Source organism: Glycine soja, chromosome 8, assembly GCF_004193775.1.
Source record: "Glycine soja cultivar W05 chromosome 8, ASM419377v2, whole genome shotgun sequence".
Lineage (NCBI taxonomy): Eukaryota > Viridiplantae > Streptophyta > Magnoliopsida > Fabales > Fabaceae > Glycine > Glycine soja.
Window position 1 is genome coordinate 13,876,653 of NC_041009.1, and position 16,636 is coordinate 13,893,288.

The 16,636-nt window shown below is 32.9% G+C and overlaps 2 protein-coding genes across 7 annotated transcripts; both read left to right on the forward strand.

Moving 5' to 3' along the window:
- Positions 1-2,469: 2,469 nt before the first annotated feature.
- LOC114422129 (protein RRNAD1) lies at positions 2,470-12,505 on the forward strand. 6 transcript variants are annotated; one of them, XR_003668628.1, is made up of 14 exons: positions 2,470-2,878; positions 2,991-3,086; positions 3,860-3,943; positions 4,553-4,627; positions 4,804-4,884; positions 5,409-5,548; positions 5,880-6,119; positions 6,477-6,651; positions 7,795-7,878; positions 9,626-9,803; positions 10,240-10,445; positions 11,455-11,667; positions 11,821-11,914; positions 12,005-12,505. XR_003668628.1 is itself a non-coding variant. In XM_028388344.1 (13 exons), the coding sequence occupies exons 1-12, from the start codon at positions 2,753-2,755 to the stop codon at positions 11,662-11,664; spliced, it is 1,695 nt and encodes a 564-aa protein (XP_028244145.1). In that variant the 5' UTR covers positions 2,470-2,752; the 3' UTR covers positions 11,665-11,667; positions 11,821-12,505. The 6 variants fall into 6 exon arrangements, 4 of the variants coding, with proteins under 4 accessions (XP_028244145.1, XP_028244144.1, XP_028244146.1 ...); XR_003668627.1 differs by having other exon boundaries at positions 11,455-11,914; XM_028388344.1 differs by having other exon boundaries at positions 11,821-12,505.
- Positions 12,506-14,612: 2,107 nt separating this feature from the next.
- On the forward strand, positions 14,613-16,372 carry LOC114422132 (ribosomal L1 domain-containing protein 1-like). The gene has a single exon (XM_028388348.1). It carries the CDS (start codon positions 14,679-14,681, stop codon positions 15,900-15,902), a length of 1,224 nt encoding a protein of 407 aa, XP_028244149.1. The 5' UTR covers positions 14,613-14,678; the 3' UTR covers positions 15,903-16,372.
- Positions 16,373-16,636: the final 264 nt, after the last annotated feature.

Here is a 16,636-nt window from a genome sequence, read left to right on the forward strand (position 1 = left end):
AGGCGGATGGAAAGATTTGCTTTTGTTCATGTATTTGGAATGTATTGGGATACTTAATTGAACTTTAACTTCTTATGTATTTGTTTTGAGTCTTAGACACGACTTGTGCTTAAGTTTTATTTTTAATGAATTAATTGGTTCTCATAGCTGTTTTTTTTTTAAAAACTTCATGGTAATAAAAAATTGTTTTTTCTAAAATATATATAAATTTGGTCCTCATTATATTTTTTGGTTTTAATTTGTTCTTTTAAGTTTTTAAAAAATCATACTTCAGACTTTTAAAGTATATTTATTTGATTAAGTTAGTCATTTTGTCCATTTATCATTCTAACTTAGTGAACTTTGTAACAGGTCACAAATTGTTAAAGATATCAAGTCAAATAAAATGTTTGTTATGACATTCAAAATCAAAAACACAAAAAAACTGACAAATAAATTAATTTGGTCTATTAAACGCAATTTAAGGGATTAAAGTGAAATATACTAAACTTAAAAAATCAATTTGAAACAAAAAAAAAACGAGGAATAAAAATGTATTTTAGCTATAAAAAAAACGTTAATCAATAATGTCTTTGCAACATTGGTTAAAAACTTAAAATGAAGTATTTTTTTTATTGGAATACATAAAATACTTTTTTTTAATGTTTTTTTAGGATTTTCACGCTAAATATTTTTTTATTTTTAAGTTTTTAATCAATGTGTTAAAGACACTTATTAATGAAACCCATAAAAAATTACTTTTGCTTAATAGTTGTTTTTAGGATACTTTTGGTTACTTGTATCATAGAGAAGACAAACTATGTTTTGCATTAGTGGATTGACAGCTGAAAGAAAAATAGAATTAAACATTCTTTCTATGTTTTGCAATGAAGTGATGATATAATCTCAATCTTAACTAGGTTGAGGAGCTTACACACACATTTATTTGGCCCCATATAAGATATATTATGAGTGAAAAGTGAAAAGCATAATTATGTTGGACATTCATTGGAAGAGCTAGCTATAGGAAGCCACGTTTCTCCCACAGTCTTCGAATTCACGTCGAGTGTGTAGAAAAGCTTCATTCTCAAGATGAAATCTTTGTTGACCAGTCAAGTCTCTTTGTTCATTCAAGTAACTTTTGTACTTAATTAAATGATTGTTTATAGATATGTTTCATCCAATAAATGTAGGCGGAACAAGTTTGACTTGAAAAAAACTTGGAGACAGGCGTGACCATTATTCGATAAAGAATTTGCACATGCAGAAATAGACAGACAATAAAACGTAGTACACAATGCACATCTTAATGTTTGTGAACATAATTAACATTTTGAAAGTATAATATGGTAGGAGAAATAGAGTGAGGATTTGCCTAATGCTAAGGCTTGTTCACCACATAGTGGGTAGTTTGTAGGTATTCACAAAGAGAGAAAAAATTTGGTCTAATTCAACCTTAAAAATTAATTTATAAAGTAAGAATTTTCTTCACCTTATATATTGTATCTTGAGTTTTTTTTCTAATCATAATAACATACATAAAAGTGAATCGAAGTCTAATTTAGTTAGTTAAGGTATTTGAGAAATTTTACTTGAATTATTATAAATCTTTTAATATTATTTTTTATTTTTATAAATAAAAAACTCTATAGACTAAAATCAAGTTAAATACATTGAAGGGTTTGATTTGCATATTAAATAAAATATATTAAAGAAGTTAATTAAGTAAAAATTCACATATATTTATTATAATATTTTTTTAACCAATATATCATTGATTCCAGTAAAACTAAAGTCAATTTTTTAAGAAGATGTCAAAATGGAATTTTGTAGATAAAGCTGAAGTAAACTTTTTTAACATATTATTGAAGACCAAAGTTTGCAAGTTCTAAAACAAAAACTGAAGTAAAATCTGTCAAATTATTTTGTCTGGATATAAAATTCAATAAAAAATAAAAAATTAGAGGAAAAAAATGTAATTAAGTCTAACTTAAAAGTCACACTAACATTAACTTGTAATTATATGTTATTATAAAATTGTTTTATATTTCATCATTCAAATCTAAATCTAATTAAAACACATTAATGTAAAAAAAAAGTATAGTATCATTTAATTACATATTATTATTATTATATATGACAAGTGTTCTAATTTTTATAATAATTATTTAAAAAATATATTTAGAGTTATTTTAATTGTTTAAAAGTATATTTACACTAACTAAACAAAAAATTGAGATTCAATAAATATAATATTAGTTCAAATTTTTAATGATAAAAATATTAGTTCAATTTTTATAAATAATGATTTACTTTGAATTATTCTGTAACTTTTTTTTTAAAGTAAACAATAAAAAATATTCTTCCATGTCCAACTATATGGTAGTGCGCAAAAAAAAAAAAAAAAAACTGATCAGAAACTTCTTGAAAAAATCAAATTGTTTTTGAGAAAAAACAGAATTGAATCTGAAATCAATTTGGTTAATCTGAATCATTTTGAAAAAGAGATTTGTGGTTCAATCCAATTCAGTTCTTTGGATAATCCAATCCATATATGGATAATCGAATTGATCGAACCTAAATAAAACTGAAAGCTTTCGAAAAAAAAAAACTGAACCGATCGAGTTTATATCGGTATAACCGAACTTGTTTTATAAAGTGGATCGAAAATGGATGGATCCGGATTTTTAAAAAAATCCAAATTTTGCACAGCCCTTGCCCTAAACTGTGGAATGGAAAAAGGGTGACAGTGATACTGTGTCATCACACACACATGATGAACGAGTTTAGGTATTCATGCAAGAGCGCTCACCAAACTCTTCAATGGATCAACGAAATTATACACTTCCTCACGCCTTACTCTTCCTTAATCAATGCTCACGTCGTTAATTTCTTCAAGGTTCCTCTTAATTCCATTTTTTTTTCTTCACTAAACTCATTCCTTTTTTTTTTAAATTTGCAATTTAACTAATTAATTTAGTTATAAGGAAACAGTGATGATTGAATTTCAGGATAGGCTATGGGAGAATGTTGACGCCGAATGGATCGAATGCCTGCGCCGAGAATCTGTTCAAAATCTTCTTCTCATACCTTCTGGTGCAGTACAGGTTGCTTTCGAATCTTTTTTTTTTCTTTTGCTGATTTTTTTTAATTCAATTTTCTGTTTATTTATTTTTATTTATCTGCAATCTATATTCACTGTTTAGCAATATTTGCTGAAAATTCTGAAAATACAACCTTTGTTGTTTGGATTGGTTTATTAAGATAGCTTGCTTTGGAACAGGGATAAATTCTTTCTTTCTGTTCCTGTTTTGAGAGTTCCTGTTTTTTTCAGGTTTAAATTAATGTTTAATTTGGACTGCTTTGCTTAATTGGATAATTGCTAGTACTTGCTATTTGTGCATTGTGTGTTTTATTATCCTGAAAGTAGTTGTTTTTTATTTTTAAACTCCTAGGTAACTTGGCGTGTTTTATGTAGTGTCCCTTTGTCACTTTTGGTTTTGGTAGGATCAGGATAGAAAAAGGATGTGTTTGTTGTGCTTTGTTTGTCCCGTTTGATGTATTTGGATTTGGCCGGGGAATAAATATTCAGCTATAGATTTTAAGTCGAAGTTCTTCACTTATTTGGGACAGAATAATGAACTTGGCTTTCATGGTATTCAGTTCATGGTTATTTTTAGGGGTTTTCTTAGACTGATATGCTGCAGGATTGGATGCATTTTTTGCATTCAAATCTTTCTCATTTTATGTTTTTCCTCTGTCTCATGTTTGCTCCTTCCCTACTTCCGAAGGGATACCTTATTTTCCACATTTCTATGCTTATTTTTTCCTTTGTTAAAATAATTTATTTTCTGTGTATATAATAAAAACTTTGTGGCAGGATCAATGGCCAACTTCTTTGAAGGAGTTCATCCTAAAAATAAGGTCTATGGTATTTTGTCAAGAACAAGCAGATATAAACATGGTATATAATCTTTTTCTGGTCATTCACATTTGCCTTTGTGAAATCTGGACTAGATCTTGTTGATTGACATTTAAATATTTAATGAAGAAGGATTGCACATTCTGTTTGATTATTTCTTGCTAATATAATATCATGGTCTAGAAAATCCCAGGAATACAGATTTACAGTTGGGGTATTATTATTTATTTGTCTTGTGCAACACTGCAACTTGATTGTGAGAATCTCAATTGGACTAGTTTACACTGAATTCTCTCATGTCCTTTCCTTTTGAGTTTGAGCTAATGAAAACTCAGCGACAACGAAGTATCCTTAATCTTTCAATTGGTTGGTTATTTCAATCCTATGTGCAATCCTTCTTGTTAATTATCTTTTTATATCTTTGCACAGTTTATTTAATGTGACCAGATTTTGGCCTTTACTTTTGCTCCATGATAATTTTTTATGCAGGTTTAAAATAATCAATTGACTTTTTATGAACTTAATAATAAGAAAAGCATTTTTAAGATTTTATATACCTCTTCTACTCAAGCTATACTTATCCAGGATTTCTGCTTGAGAGGGTTTCGGATGGGAAAGTCTTGATTTATATAAAGTTGTTTTGTTTTGCAGGCATTACCTGGCCTGCAGACAATTTCACTTAACACTGTTCTTGCCCAGGGCATGAATGTAAAGAAAAAACATGAAGTGAGTCTCTGATTATCAAATTATTATAATTGCCTTTATGATTTTACAAGATCAAGATGTTGTTTTGGGTTGAGATTTTAGGCTAGTGAATTTTGTGTCCTTGATGTCATTTTCCTTTCAATCAAGAAATTTGTTGGATTTCAATATATCAGATGAAAAGATTTTCATGTATGCAGGTTGAAATTCTTTCTGCTGTTACAAATACAGTTGCAAACAGTATCAGAGCTGATGCCATTCTTGATGTTGGTGCTGGTCAGGTGTAGATTCATTTTCTTTTGCTCACATTTCTGTTAGACAAGATACTGAACCTAGGTCTGTTTAACAAATTGAGGGATGTTGAATGGTTAGAAGTAATTGCCTTCTTTTGAATCCTAAGGTTGGAGTGAAACTTGCCTCAATGTCAAAAATTAGAGTCTGAATATTGGTTGAAAGTGAGCATAAGTTATGTCTTTATTTGGTGATGCTTTGGGCAGATGCACTTAATGTTTTGTGGTCTTTGTTAGATCCTTCAATGTAGAAAATGGAAGTATGTATATTTTTTAGTAACAAGCTTAAAATGTGACTTCATTTAGTGATAGTTTGGTCTGCTCTGCTGTTTCTGTCAGATCCATCAATATCAGAGATGAAATTCTGTATATTGGTTGAGAAGTGACAAATTTTGCCTGCATTAGGGATATTTTTTGTTGTCTGAATTTACTTCTTTTTGTCTTCTTATTTAAACAAGTGATATTCTTTTTCCTACTTTTATTTATATGTGCTTCATATCACCTTACCTTTTTAGGGTTATCTTGCACAAGTACTTGCCTTTCAATATCAGCATCCTGTAATCGCTATTGATGCATGTTCGCATCATGGGAGGGTTACTGATGCACGGGCAGAACGAATTAAAAAATACTATACATCACAGATGATAAAATCTGAGTATGTTCTTCAACTGTCATCTTATTTACTGCAATGTGACCTTATATTAGAGACTTGTCTAACTGTATTATAAGGCAAGAAGTGAACTTTTTGCTGGTCAGGATTTTCAAGCATAAGTTTTAATTTTTACACCATGAATTTATTAAAGTAAAAACAATCAATGTGGGGATGTTAGTACTTAGTAGTTAGTATGCGTATGTTTGGGTGGATAATTGCACTTCAAATTTTGTAGTTGCTCAAAGTTGACCTTGTTGTGATTTTGATCTCAGCACCAGCAGTTTATTATTATCATTATGAGAATTTATTTGTGTGTTGATTTGTTTTGCTCTAGATCAGGCATGCGGAGTTTGAATGTGCCAAAGACAATCACATGTCGTGTATTGTCCATTGATACATTAAAAACCTTGGTTGAAACATCTTTGATTGGAGATGATGTTGAGCAATCCATGTTAAAGGTCGAAAATCAAGAAGATCAAGGGAAACTACATTGGCTCAGTGATGCAAACAAAAAGCCTTCAATTGTTCTTGCTGGGCTTCATGCCTGTGGTGACCTTTCGGTGACTATGCTAAAGTGAGTTTCAAAATATGTTTTTTGTTTCCATCCCTGCCTTTCAACTCATAGTTGTTTCTAATTTATTTAAACCTTAATGAAATTCTATTGGGTCTTGTCTTAAAGCAGGTATAGGATGTCATAGTTGGCTAACATTTGATTCAGTACATTTTTCCTAATGTTAAAGCATCATCTTTTTTTTTTTTTTACTTTGTTGACTACTTGACTCTATTATTGGCTTTACTCCATGTAAAATGTTAATGATTAACCACTTGTTTTATGACATTACCAGTGTTTTTGTGCACGTTACTTTATTTTATTATGTATAGAATCCCGTATTCTGCAGACTTGTAATTCTTGCCTTTGTTTTTTTATTAGGACTTTCGTAGAGTGTAAAGATGTTAAAGCTGTTGTTAGTCTAGGTTGCTGTTACAATTTATTATCTGAAGAAATGATTAAGGATGGTGAATCTCAATTTGGATTTCCGATGAGTCACGCTGTAAGATCCATTGGTTTATCACTTGGAAAAAGTGCACGTGATCTTGCTTGCCAGGTACATGATCTTTTTGGTCCCTTTCTCGCTCTACCTTTCTACTTTTAAGCATGCCAAAGGGAGGGTGAAATGGTCAGGATGTCAAAATTTAATTAGTTGATCTCTGGGATTTTTGGCCCCAAGCATCTTAGGTTTTGAAAATTGAACACACCATTTTATTATGAATGTTGTGTGTACTTATTAAAAATTACAATAACAACCAAACCTTTTCTTTCTTGAAGTTGGCTACATAGATAAAATGATGCCAAATGTTTTGTCATAAATCATGTCTAGAGAGTATAGACAAGTTATTGACTTTTATTCTAGATCCTTATTAATTGTTTCTCCTGTAGTTTTTCTCGGTCTCCCGCTACATCTAGCTATTGTGACACTTGATCTACACCCCTTACTAGGGCTTCTACAAGTTTTCTCTGCACATGCCCAAAACACCTAAACGAGACTGTGCCATCTGTTTTACAATAGGTGCTACCCCAACTTTTTTTCTAATACATTTGTTCCTAGTCCTATCTTGTCCAGTATAATTATCCACTCACCTAATGCAACAATTTATTCTCTCCTACATTGAATTTATTCTCTTGGCTTTTCATTGGCCAACTTTTTGTTGCCTCTTGATTTAAGGCATTAAAACCCCCTGGTGCCCTTCACCTTTTGGTGTAACAGAAAAAATAAAAAGAATTCTTGATAATTATAGGTTTGATATTTACAGAAAAGGGTATAGCATACAAAGGCCTGGTGCAATTTAAAACTTTTCAATTTCATCACATTCTAACTTATTCTCTTAGGACTTTTAAAATACTTTTATTATACTAACATCCTAGGCACAACTTACAAGAAAGAAGTAACATGTAAACAACTCCAAAATTTGATACTTATTAGTAACACAATGTGATTAGGAATCCTTGGGCCTTACAGACAAAATAGAACACAAATTTTTCAATATCTTGAAATTATATATATAACTCTTCTTGTAGCTAATTTATCAACGGAGAGGCAATTTCTATGTAAATTGGTCCTGACTTTTCCCTGCAATCTGATTTTCATGAATATACTGTGTTCTTAATCATATTTCTGACTGTTTAAGTTTTCTTATTAAAAAGTAATGTTATAGAAATTTACTGAACTATCTGTGTTCTATCCTGTTAGAGTGCTGAGAGATGGAGGAGTCTGGACATGCATGCTGGCATTCACAACTTTGAGTTGCATGCTTTTCGGGCTGCTTTTCAAATGGTACCAAATTATAACTTTGTTTTGTTATATGATGTTTGTAAATTGACTTCCTTTTTCAACCCTCATCTTGCTTTTCATATAGAAATTAAGCAAAAAATGTAGATGGCTACTGAAGATTGTTTTTCTGACAAAAATAATTTTCAGATGTACAACTAAATAACTAGATTACTAGATGAGACCTTAAAATCTGTTTTATCCAACCAGACCCAATCTACTTTGCTTATCAATCTTATTGTAGATGGCATATGAAGGGATTATTGTAAGGCTACCACTTATTCTGCCCCTCATAAAATTTATTATAATGTTGAGAAATTTAAACTGATATATACTTTTTTAAAGTTGTGCCTTGGTGACTTGTTGGTCATGGGTTCGAATCCGGAAACAGCCTCTTTGCATATGCAAGAGTAAGGCTGCGTACAACATCCCTCTCCCATATCTTCGCATAACGAAGAGCCTCTGGGCAATGGGGTACGAAGTTTTTTTTTATACTTTTACCCCTGTACCTTGGTTAATGTACATAGATGAAATCATGGAAATGCATGTTTTCTGAAACTTCATTCCAGTATTTATTATGTCTTGCATCACTGAGTCTTTTTTAAAGTGCTTAAAAGTTTTTGATGGTTGTGATATCCAATATGCTTGCACCAAAAGATGTGATTATGTCTGCCCTAATTTGCTTTTGAATATTTGTGTTTGGAGTGTAGGGGAAAATAGATGTAACTTTAAGAAAACATTTTTACCAATTTTGTTGTTTTGGGAGATTGTTTATTTTAAGTACCTTATGTTGTCCACCAGTATTTTAAATACATTTTCTTGGACGAATGTTCAAAAGGATTAGAGTGCTCCATTTCACTGATGGATTTTCTATTTGCTTCTTCTATGCCATTTTATTTTGCATTTAGAAGTGTGTCTTGTTCTCGTTGTAAAATATTTACTTTTTTTTCATGTCTTCCTTACATGTAAAGATAATAAAGTCTTGTCTGCTTCTTTTCTTTTATATATTCCTCATACTTTTGGTATAGCTAGACAACATTGTTCTAGTTTGGATTGAATGAAAAAAATGAAATTTCATATTGTAATTTTAATTTAGCTTCAATTTTTTTAATTAACTTAAATTTGACGCAAAAATTATAAAGATGTTGATTGGGGCTTAGCCATCTTCAATATGTGTTTACCCTGTGTTTTCCTTTTTTTACCTGAAAGAGCATATAACTGTTCTATTACTACACTACACTTGCATTATGCTTTACAGCCATCCTGGTGAAGAGGCATTTTATATTATATCCTGCAAGAATATAGGGAAGTGATAGTGACTAGTGAGACCAGCATGCTTAGAAATTAGAATGGATAGACACAATGCACACAATACAAAAGATCACTATAATACTAATTTTATTATTGCATTCTGATCCAGTATTTTGTATAAACAATGCATCTTCCCCTAATTCACATGCTTTCCATTAATTATACAACTGTTCTATTACTACACTACACTTGCATTATGCTTTACAGCCATCCTGGTGAAGAGGCATTTTGTATTATATCCTGCAAGAATATAGGGAAGTGATAGTGACTAGTGAGACCAGCATGCTTAGAAATTAGAATGGATAGACACAATGTACACATTACAAAAGATCACTATAATACTAATTTTATTATTGTATTCTGATCCAGTATTTTGTATAAACATTGCATCTCCCCCTAATTCACATCCTTTCCATTAATTATATATATATTGCTCCTGAAGGTTCTTTCTAAATATTATCCGGAAATTGTGATGAGTACTCCTTCAATTGGGCGTAAAGGGAAGGCTCTTCGTCGGCGACATCAGAGGAGATCTGCGGAATCCCAGCTGCATCTTAAAGGAAGTACTTGCCACATGAGACACAATTTCCCTTCTGTAGTTCCTTCAGAGTCAGAAACTGGTATTTGAAATTTTGAATCATGTCCTTTTTGAGAGTTTATGGGTTTTATGATTGGAAACAGGCAACCCCTTTTTCTGTTTACTTTTTGTCCAGCACTGAAAACTGGTGGAACAAAAGAAAACACTTGAGGTCTTAGCCACTTTTATGGCTAGCTAATGGTTATTTCAATGGGGTTTTTATGCTGGATATGCAGAGAGAGTGACAATCTTTACTTTGTTTATTAGTTTGTCTTGGCTGTGTAGTTCTTACATTTTTTTGTTTTCTTTTAGGAGGATATATTTTGTTTGTTCTTGTTTCTCTCTTCTTTAATAACTTTTTTGTAAAAAAAACTAGGTAAAACCATTTCTGAAACTACAAAACCAGACTACGGTGCTCTTGCACTTGTTCAATTAAAATGATTTGTGATCTGGTACTAATTGTTTTCAATGTGTTACAGACGGGATTTTGGGCTCCATGTCTGAGATACAGACCTTACCTGGTGAAATTCCTTCTAATGAAAGGGCTGGATGTGAAGTGATTAAATCTGATGACAAACTTTCACATTTTGAGAATTTCTGCCAGTCTGGATTGTCTCATCTTGGAATTAAACATTCACAGGATATAAACCTTCAAGGCATATGGAAGGAAGCAGAACCATTTGCCGTATGTCAATTTCAATTTCTTCTATTATTTCAAACTATTGTCATTATAATGCTCATAAATCTTATTTTTACTGTCTAGGACTTTATTTTCTTTTTAGCAGTTTTTTTTGTTTCTTATTTATGATTTCTTTTTCTACTTTGTATGTAACTTTAACATTTAAAATATTGTTATAATCAATTAATTTTGAATTTGGTGCTGCATGTGTCCCTGTGACTGTGATTAAAATGAATGGGTTGCTTGATTATGAACGCCTATTTTTTTAAGAGGCAAAAATGATTGATTGAGTGCATTGCTTGGTTTAATGACTTATATTGCATATCCTTCATATTTCGACTTAAATGTTATTTAGATTGGTTAAGCTTCAAACATGTCTTTTTTGAAACATAAGAATTCAAATTTCATGTGATGAATGGGATATAGTGTGGCAGACATATTGGTTGGATGCATCATTAGTTAGATTATAATGGGCAATTGGGCATGCAAGAAATGAGATTGTAAGTCCTGCCCACACATTAATTATGATGTTTCTAGTCACCTAAGGTAGTAGGATTAGTTAATAAGGTTGGATTTATTAGAAAAAAAATCTAATTGCTGCACATTGTTGAATATTTAGCATGAAGAGGGAGTAAAACCTTTTTATTGTCTAAAGCCTTTGGTAGATCTTAATTTGTTGAAATTATAGGTATTTATGTAGAGTAGGAGTAAAAGAGATATAAAAAGGATTATGAACGGCATTCAATTGTGTAAATTGATACTTTGGCCCCATCTCTGCATTATATTTCTATCCATTGGAAGTATGTATTGGTTCCATCATGTCAATATACCTTTGGTCTTAAAATAATGTTTTCTGCTAAATTACAATAATCAGCTTGAACTGCATTTACAGAGATGTTTGCTAGAATTAATGAACACAAATCTTCACATGCTTTTCTGAAGTTACATATGTTTATGCTATAATCCAAGTCAAAAGGCAAAACTTTCAAGTACTTATGAAACAATTTATGTACAGGACCTTGTAGGACCTTATTGGTCTCTCAGAGCTGCTTTAGGGCCTCTTTTGGAAACTCTTATTATACTTGATAGGTTATTGTTTCTTCAAGAGCAAGGCAGTGCTCTAGAAGCCTGCTTGTTACCGATATTTGATCCAAAAATATCACCAAGAAATGTGGCAATAATTGCAAAAAAGATCGACAAAGATTTAAGATCCTCCTGTTGCTAAAAGGTAAGTAGTGGCTGCACGTGTCATTTATGTGTATCCCTACCATTTAATACTGTTACCCAATTACAGCTCTTTGAATATCCTTTCATTTTATTACTCTATTACTGTCTTTCTGTAACTGGATACATCCCAATCTTCTCTTTCCAAAAAACAAAGGTGTGAAGCTAGACAATGCAGCTTCTGTCTTCAAGCATGAATGACTCAATGTTGCTTGGTTGGAGTGGAGTTTCTTTATGAGATCCTTTTCTTGGTTGGATGATTTTTCTGTCACATGTTGATATTGTTAAATTTGTTAAACCATGTAAAGTAACGGTATTGCTTCTCCCTATTCCACTGCTAGACTTTCTTGAGAGTTGAGTTGATTGTCAAGATTCCCTCAGTTGAAGAAAGTCAATTTCACATGGGACAAGGTCACAATGATCTACAATTCAATGCCTGTCTTTCATGAGTTGTGTTGATTCTCAAGATCGGTGCAGGTGAAGGTCAAGATCATTTGGGACAAGGAGACAATGCTGCTGACTGCTTTCCTCTGTTCTTGTTGGTGAAAGTTTGTTACTCAGGTTCCAACATCATGCTAAGTTACTTTGTTATCATAATCATATGTAATGTTCTGAGTAGCTAGCTGGGCAATTCACTTAAATGATGCAAGCTTGTAAAATTTTTGCACCTGTGTTATTTGTATTAATTATTATTAGGCTTCCAGAATATTTGTATATTATCATTCTTTTCGGTGTCTTTCCTCTGTGAGCATGCCGATTTTGTCATTTCTTGCTAAGCGTTGAGTATTCTCAATATACATTGCTAGAAGTAATTTTCAGTAAGTTGATACTTCGGTCCAAAATCGTTTATACTGTTGCATTTCTTTCCGTCATTTATTGTCTTGTGGTTTTATCATATTGTGCTTGCTTGGAAGTAATAATATTCTTTGTAAAATATGGTATGGTATATGAAATGACGATGCGGTTATTCTTAAGTTCTTGTGTTATTTTTACTTACAACTGATGCCCTAGATTAATTATCCAACAAATTTCACTGTAGCTGGTTCATTGATATCAGAAATATGATGTGCTTCATGTTTTTCGAGATCCTCTGGAATCCGAGTACTTGAGAATTCACTTGCATCTAGGTGTATATTCTTTTAGGGCTCTGCATAGTTTTGTTTCATGTAGTCCCAAATCAAATCTAATTTTAGATTTAATTATATGGATTGGATTTCTAAACTAAATAACTTTTACTTATCAAAACCGGTTCTAAATTGATTTTGGTTCAAAACTAGTTTTATAAATCAATTGAAATATAGGAAACAAGGTTTTAACCAAAATTAGTTTTAAAACCAGTTTTGACTCGACCAATTTTAAAACCAGTTAACTGAATCAGTTTAAAAACAGATTTATATTATTTGAATTTTTTTAATATGGTTTGGTTTGGTTTGGATTTTTTTTTAGGAAAGTTTGGGATTAATGTTTAGTATATGTTTACTTTCGTGTACCGATATTGGTTGTCCAAGAATGTCTGTTGCAAAAGAAATTCTTGAAAGAGATAAATTATTTACTCAAATATCACAAATTTTGAACAAGTTATTTCAAGACTAATCGGAAAAATAAAAAATTATGTTACGTAATAGGGGTGGGATTATGCGTATTTAACTTCATCCGAGTACAAGATATTTATAAGACGTGAACAAATAGCTTAGTAAAATTCGGGGTTGGGTTGCTATATGCTCTGTGTGCGGTGCGGTATATTTCTTTTCTATCTGAATCAGATTTGATTGGATAGTTGAAGTAGATAAATCCATAATTGGCTATTCTAGTTACAATTGTATTCTGTATGGTATAAATAAAGAATCCTACGGAGTTTTTCACCAACTGTTCAATTCTTATCATGATGCTGCAACAGCTAGGCATACTTGTTTGTGTCATGTTGATAAGCCACACCAGTTTTTTTTTTTTTTTTTTTAATGTTTTTAAGTACTCTGAACGAGTTATAGCATGGTTGGATTCATGTTAGATGATTTAGAATGATCTTGAAGCATCAATTAACGTGATTTTAGATAAATATTCATTCACATTTTATGTTTAATATGAATTGATTCTGAATTTAGAATTTTATACGAGTATCAAGTTTTACTACCAACTTGCATTTAGATTAAAAATATCCAAACATAAATTACACAACGTTAATCAAAATCAATTTTCTAAACTCACCTAAACACACTAAACTTTTTCTGCCTATCGGATGTGGCAGCTTTTACAAATGTTAGGTCCATAAGGCATGCCCCATTGAAAGAATTGTCATTTTTATTACTTTACTTGTGTGAGGTTGGTAATGTGACCTTTGCTAGATGTTCTTTATTGATGGTGATTCCACGTAAAAATGTTATGAAAGTTTGCCATCAAGAAAAAGAATGACTGGTATGTTATGTGCATAAGGTTGAGAAGATCAGAGAAAAGACTCCTTTGTGGTTTCAGATAGACACAAGATCACTGTCACGAATTAGTCTAATTTTTCAAAAAATTATGTTTGAATGGAATCTTAACTGTATTTTGACGTCTTACGGACAAGGATTTGGAGGTGAACTAGATGAATAAGACTCTTTTTGTCTAGTCATTTCCTAGATGAACGTGTCTTTGATTTCGCAAGCGATTTAGATTTTTATGCATGTTTGATATGCTTTTTTTGTCGTTACATACCTTAAAAAAAAAACATGTATGTATTGCTCATCTATATTTAGGATAATATAATTTTATCTTCATATTTAAAATTGTGCAAGAAGAAATTTTTAGGGTGCAGAAAGCAACAACCTTCATACAATTGTTAGTTTAGTTCAGCAGCATACGACATTTTTTTGTTTTTTTGCCATTATATTTGGGCCAAGACCCAAAGTCTACAAACATTTTTACAAAGCCGAACTTAAAAGTCAAACCCCTTATATACCCCAACTCTGACCAACTAAACCCTAATTCTTCTCTTATTCATCTCCCTCCTTAAACCCTACCCTACCCTACCCGTCGCCCATGGCTTCCGAGAACGTAAGCACCGATACGGTGTCGAAAGCCGTCGACGCTCTCCTGAAATGGCGTCGCTCCCAATCTGAAACCCTAAAACCAAAACTCTTCGACGAAGACGAGGAATATGTGTACCTGATCCTGACGCTGAAGAAGATCCCTTCAAAATCCCGCGTGAACCCTCACAAGATCCCTCTCCCCCACTCCCTCTTCTCCCCTTTCTCCGAGCAGTGCCTCATCCTCGACGACCGCCCAAACAAGGCCCGCGTCACCAAAGCCCAGGCCCAAGCCCGCATCCAGTCGGAATCCATCCCCGTCAATAAAATCCTCAAGCTCTCCAAGCTCGCCTCCGACTACCGCCCCTTCGAGGCCAAGCGGAAGCTCTGCGACTCCTACGATCTCTTTTTCGCTGAGAAGAGCATTGTGCCGCTCCTTCCGCGGCTTCTCGGGAAGAGTTTCTTCAAGAAGAGGAAGATTCCGGTGCCGGTGGATTTGAAGAAGGGGAACTGGAAGGAGCAGGTGGAGAAGGCATGTTCGTCCGCGATGCTGTTCATGAGGACTGGGACCTGCAGTGTTGTTAGGGTTGCCAAGGTGAGGATGGAGAGGGATGAGATTGTTGAGAATGTCGTTGCCGCGATTGAAGGCGCTGTGGAGGTTGTCCCGAAGAAGTGGGGGAATGTGAGGTCCTTGCATTTGAAGCTGCTGGAGAGCCTGGCGCTGCCGGTGTACCAGACGGTTCCGGATGTGAAATTGAAGATTGATGGATTTAAAGTCGAGGAGGGGGCGACGACGACGACGAAGAAGAAGAATGAAACGAAGGAGAAGGACAGTGAGGGTGAGGTTAGTGATTCGAAGAAGAAGAAGGGGAGGATTCATGAGGTTAGGTACATGGATGAGATTGAAGATCAATTGGCCAGCGATGATAGTGAAGATGAGATGGTGAGTAAGAAGAGGAAGAAAGGAGGTTCGAGTGAGTTGAGTGGTGTTGAGCAATTGAAGAAGTTGGTGTTTAATGAGTTGACTGCCAAGGGGAAGAAGAAGAAGAAGGGCTTGTCTGTTGGGGGGGTTAAGGGAGATGCGATTGAGGGGAGTGGAAGTGAGTTGGTTGTTAAGGATCAAGAGTCAGGAGTGAAGAAGAAGAAGAAGAAGCGAGAGGAAGTGAAGGCAAAGGCTACTAAAAGTGTAAAGGCTACGAAAGGTGTGAAGGCTAAGAAAATTAAGAAGGCTGCGTGAGTTGGATTAGTGGTTGATGTTAGAAATTGCAGCTTGATGTGGCTCTGTGCAAGCTTGTGTGGTTCTGCTTGTTGAACCTCCAGCGGATTTTTGTTTTAGACCACATTATTATGGTAGTTGTGTTGTGTCAGTTCAGTTCGTCATTTCTAATTCAAATTTACTATACTTGAGGTTTAGAATGATTGTTAAATGGGTAAAAATCTAAATGTTGCATCCCGACAAGTTTAGTATACTAAAGATATTTAGATATTGCATGTTGTTGGAGATCGACTTGGAAATTGAGATGAGAAGTTGGTGTTTTACTAAGTGAAAGTGTATCAAGGAAATGACAGGAGAATGCTGAGAACAGATTAATGCTTTCAATGGGTTGAGTGTTGTTTCCTCTTATCCGCACTGCTTATTTTTTTTTCTTTTTTCCTTATGTAATCTAGAATTTTACCTTAAATTTCATTTCTTTGTTTCATATTACATTAGGTACCTGTTTTGCTGAATTTTTTTTAGTGTTATTCTGTGTAGTTTTTGAATTTTTATTTCTTGAATGCTAAGATTAATGGAAAATGACAATTCTGAAACTATCTATTTAGCTGTATTTTAGAGCACCAACAATTAAACTGTTATTGTTTTTACAGAGCAATAGGAGTAAATAAAAACACTTATGAGTTTAAAATCATTCTTGGATTCAAAACTTGTGATTTCGTTCATTCAATCAGGATGTGTTAGCCATATCTCTATGC

Coding starts and splice junctions, on each gene's coding strand:
- LOC114422129 (XM_028388343.1), top strand. CDS start 2,753: ATGATGAACGAGTTTAGGTATTCATGCAAGAGCGCTCACCAAACTCTT. Junction 2,879..2,990: donor ACGTCGTTAATTTCTTCAAG/GTTCCTCTTAAT, acceptor ATTGAATTTCAG/GATAGGCTATGGGAGAATGT. Junction 3,087..3,859: donor TACCTTCTGGTGCAGTACAG/GTTGCTTTCGAA, acceptor ACTTTGTGGCAG/GATCAATGGCCAACTTCTTT.
- LOC114422132 (XM_028388348.1), top strand. CDS start 14,679: ATGGCTTCCGAGAACGTAAGCACCGATACGGTGTCGAAAGCCGTCGAC.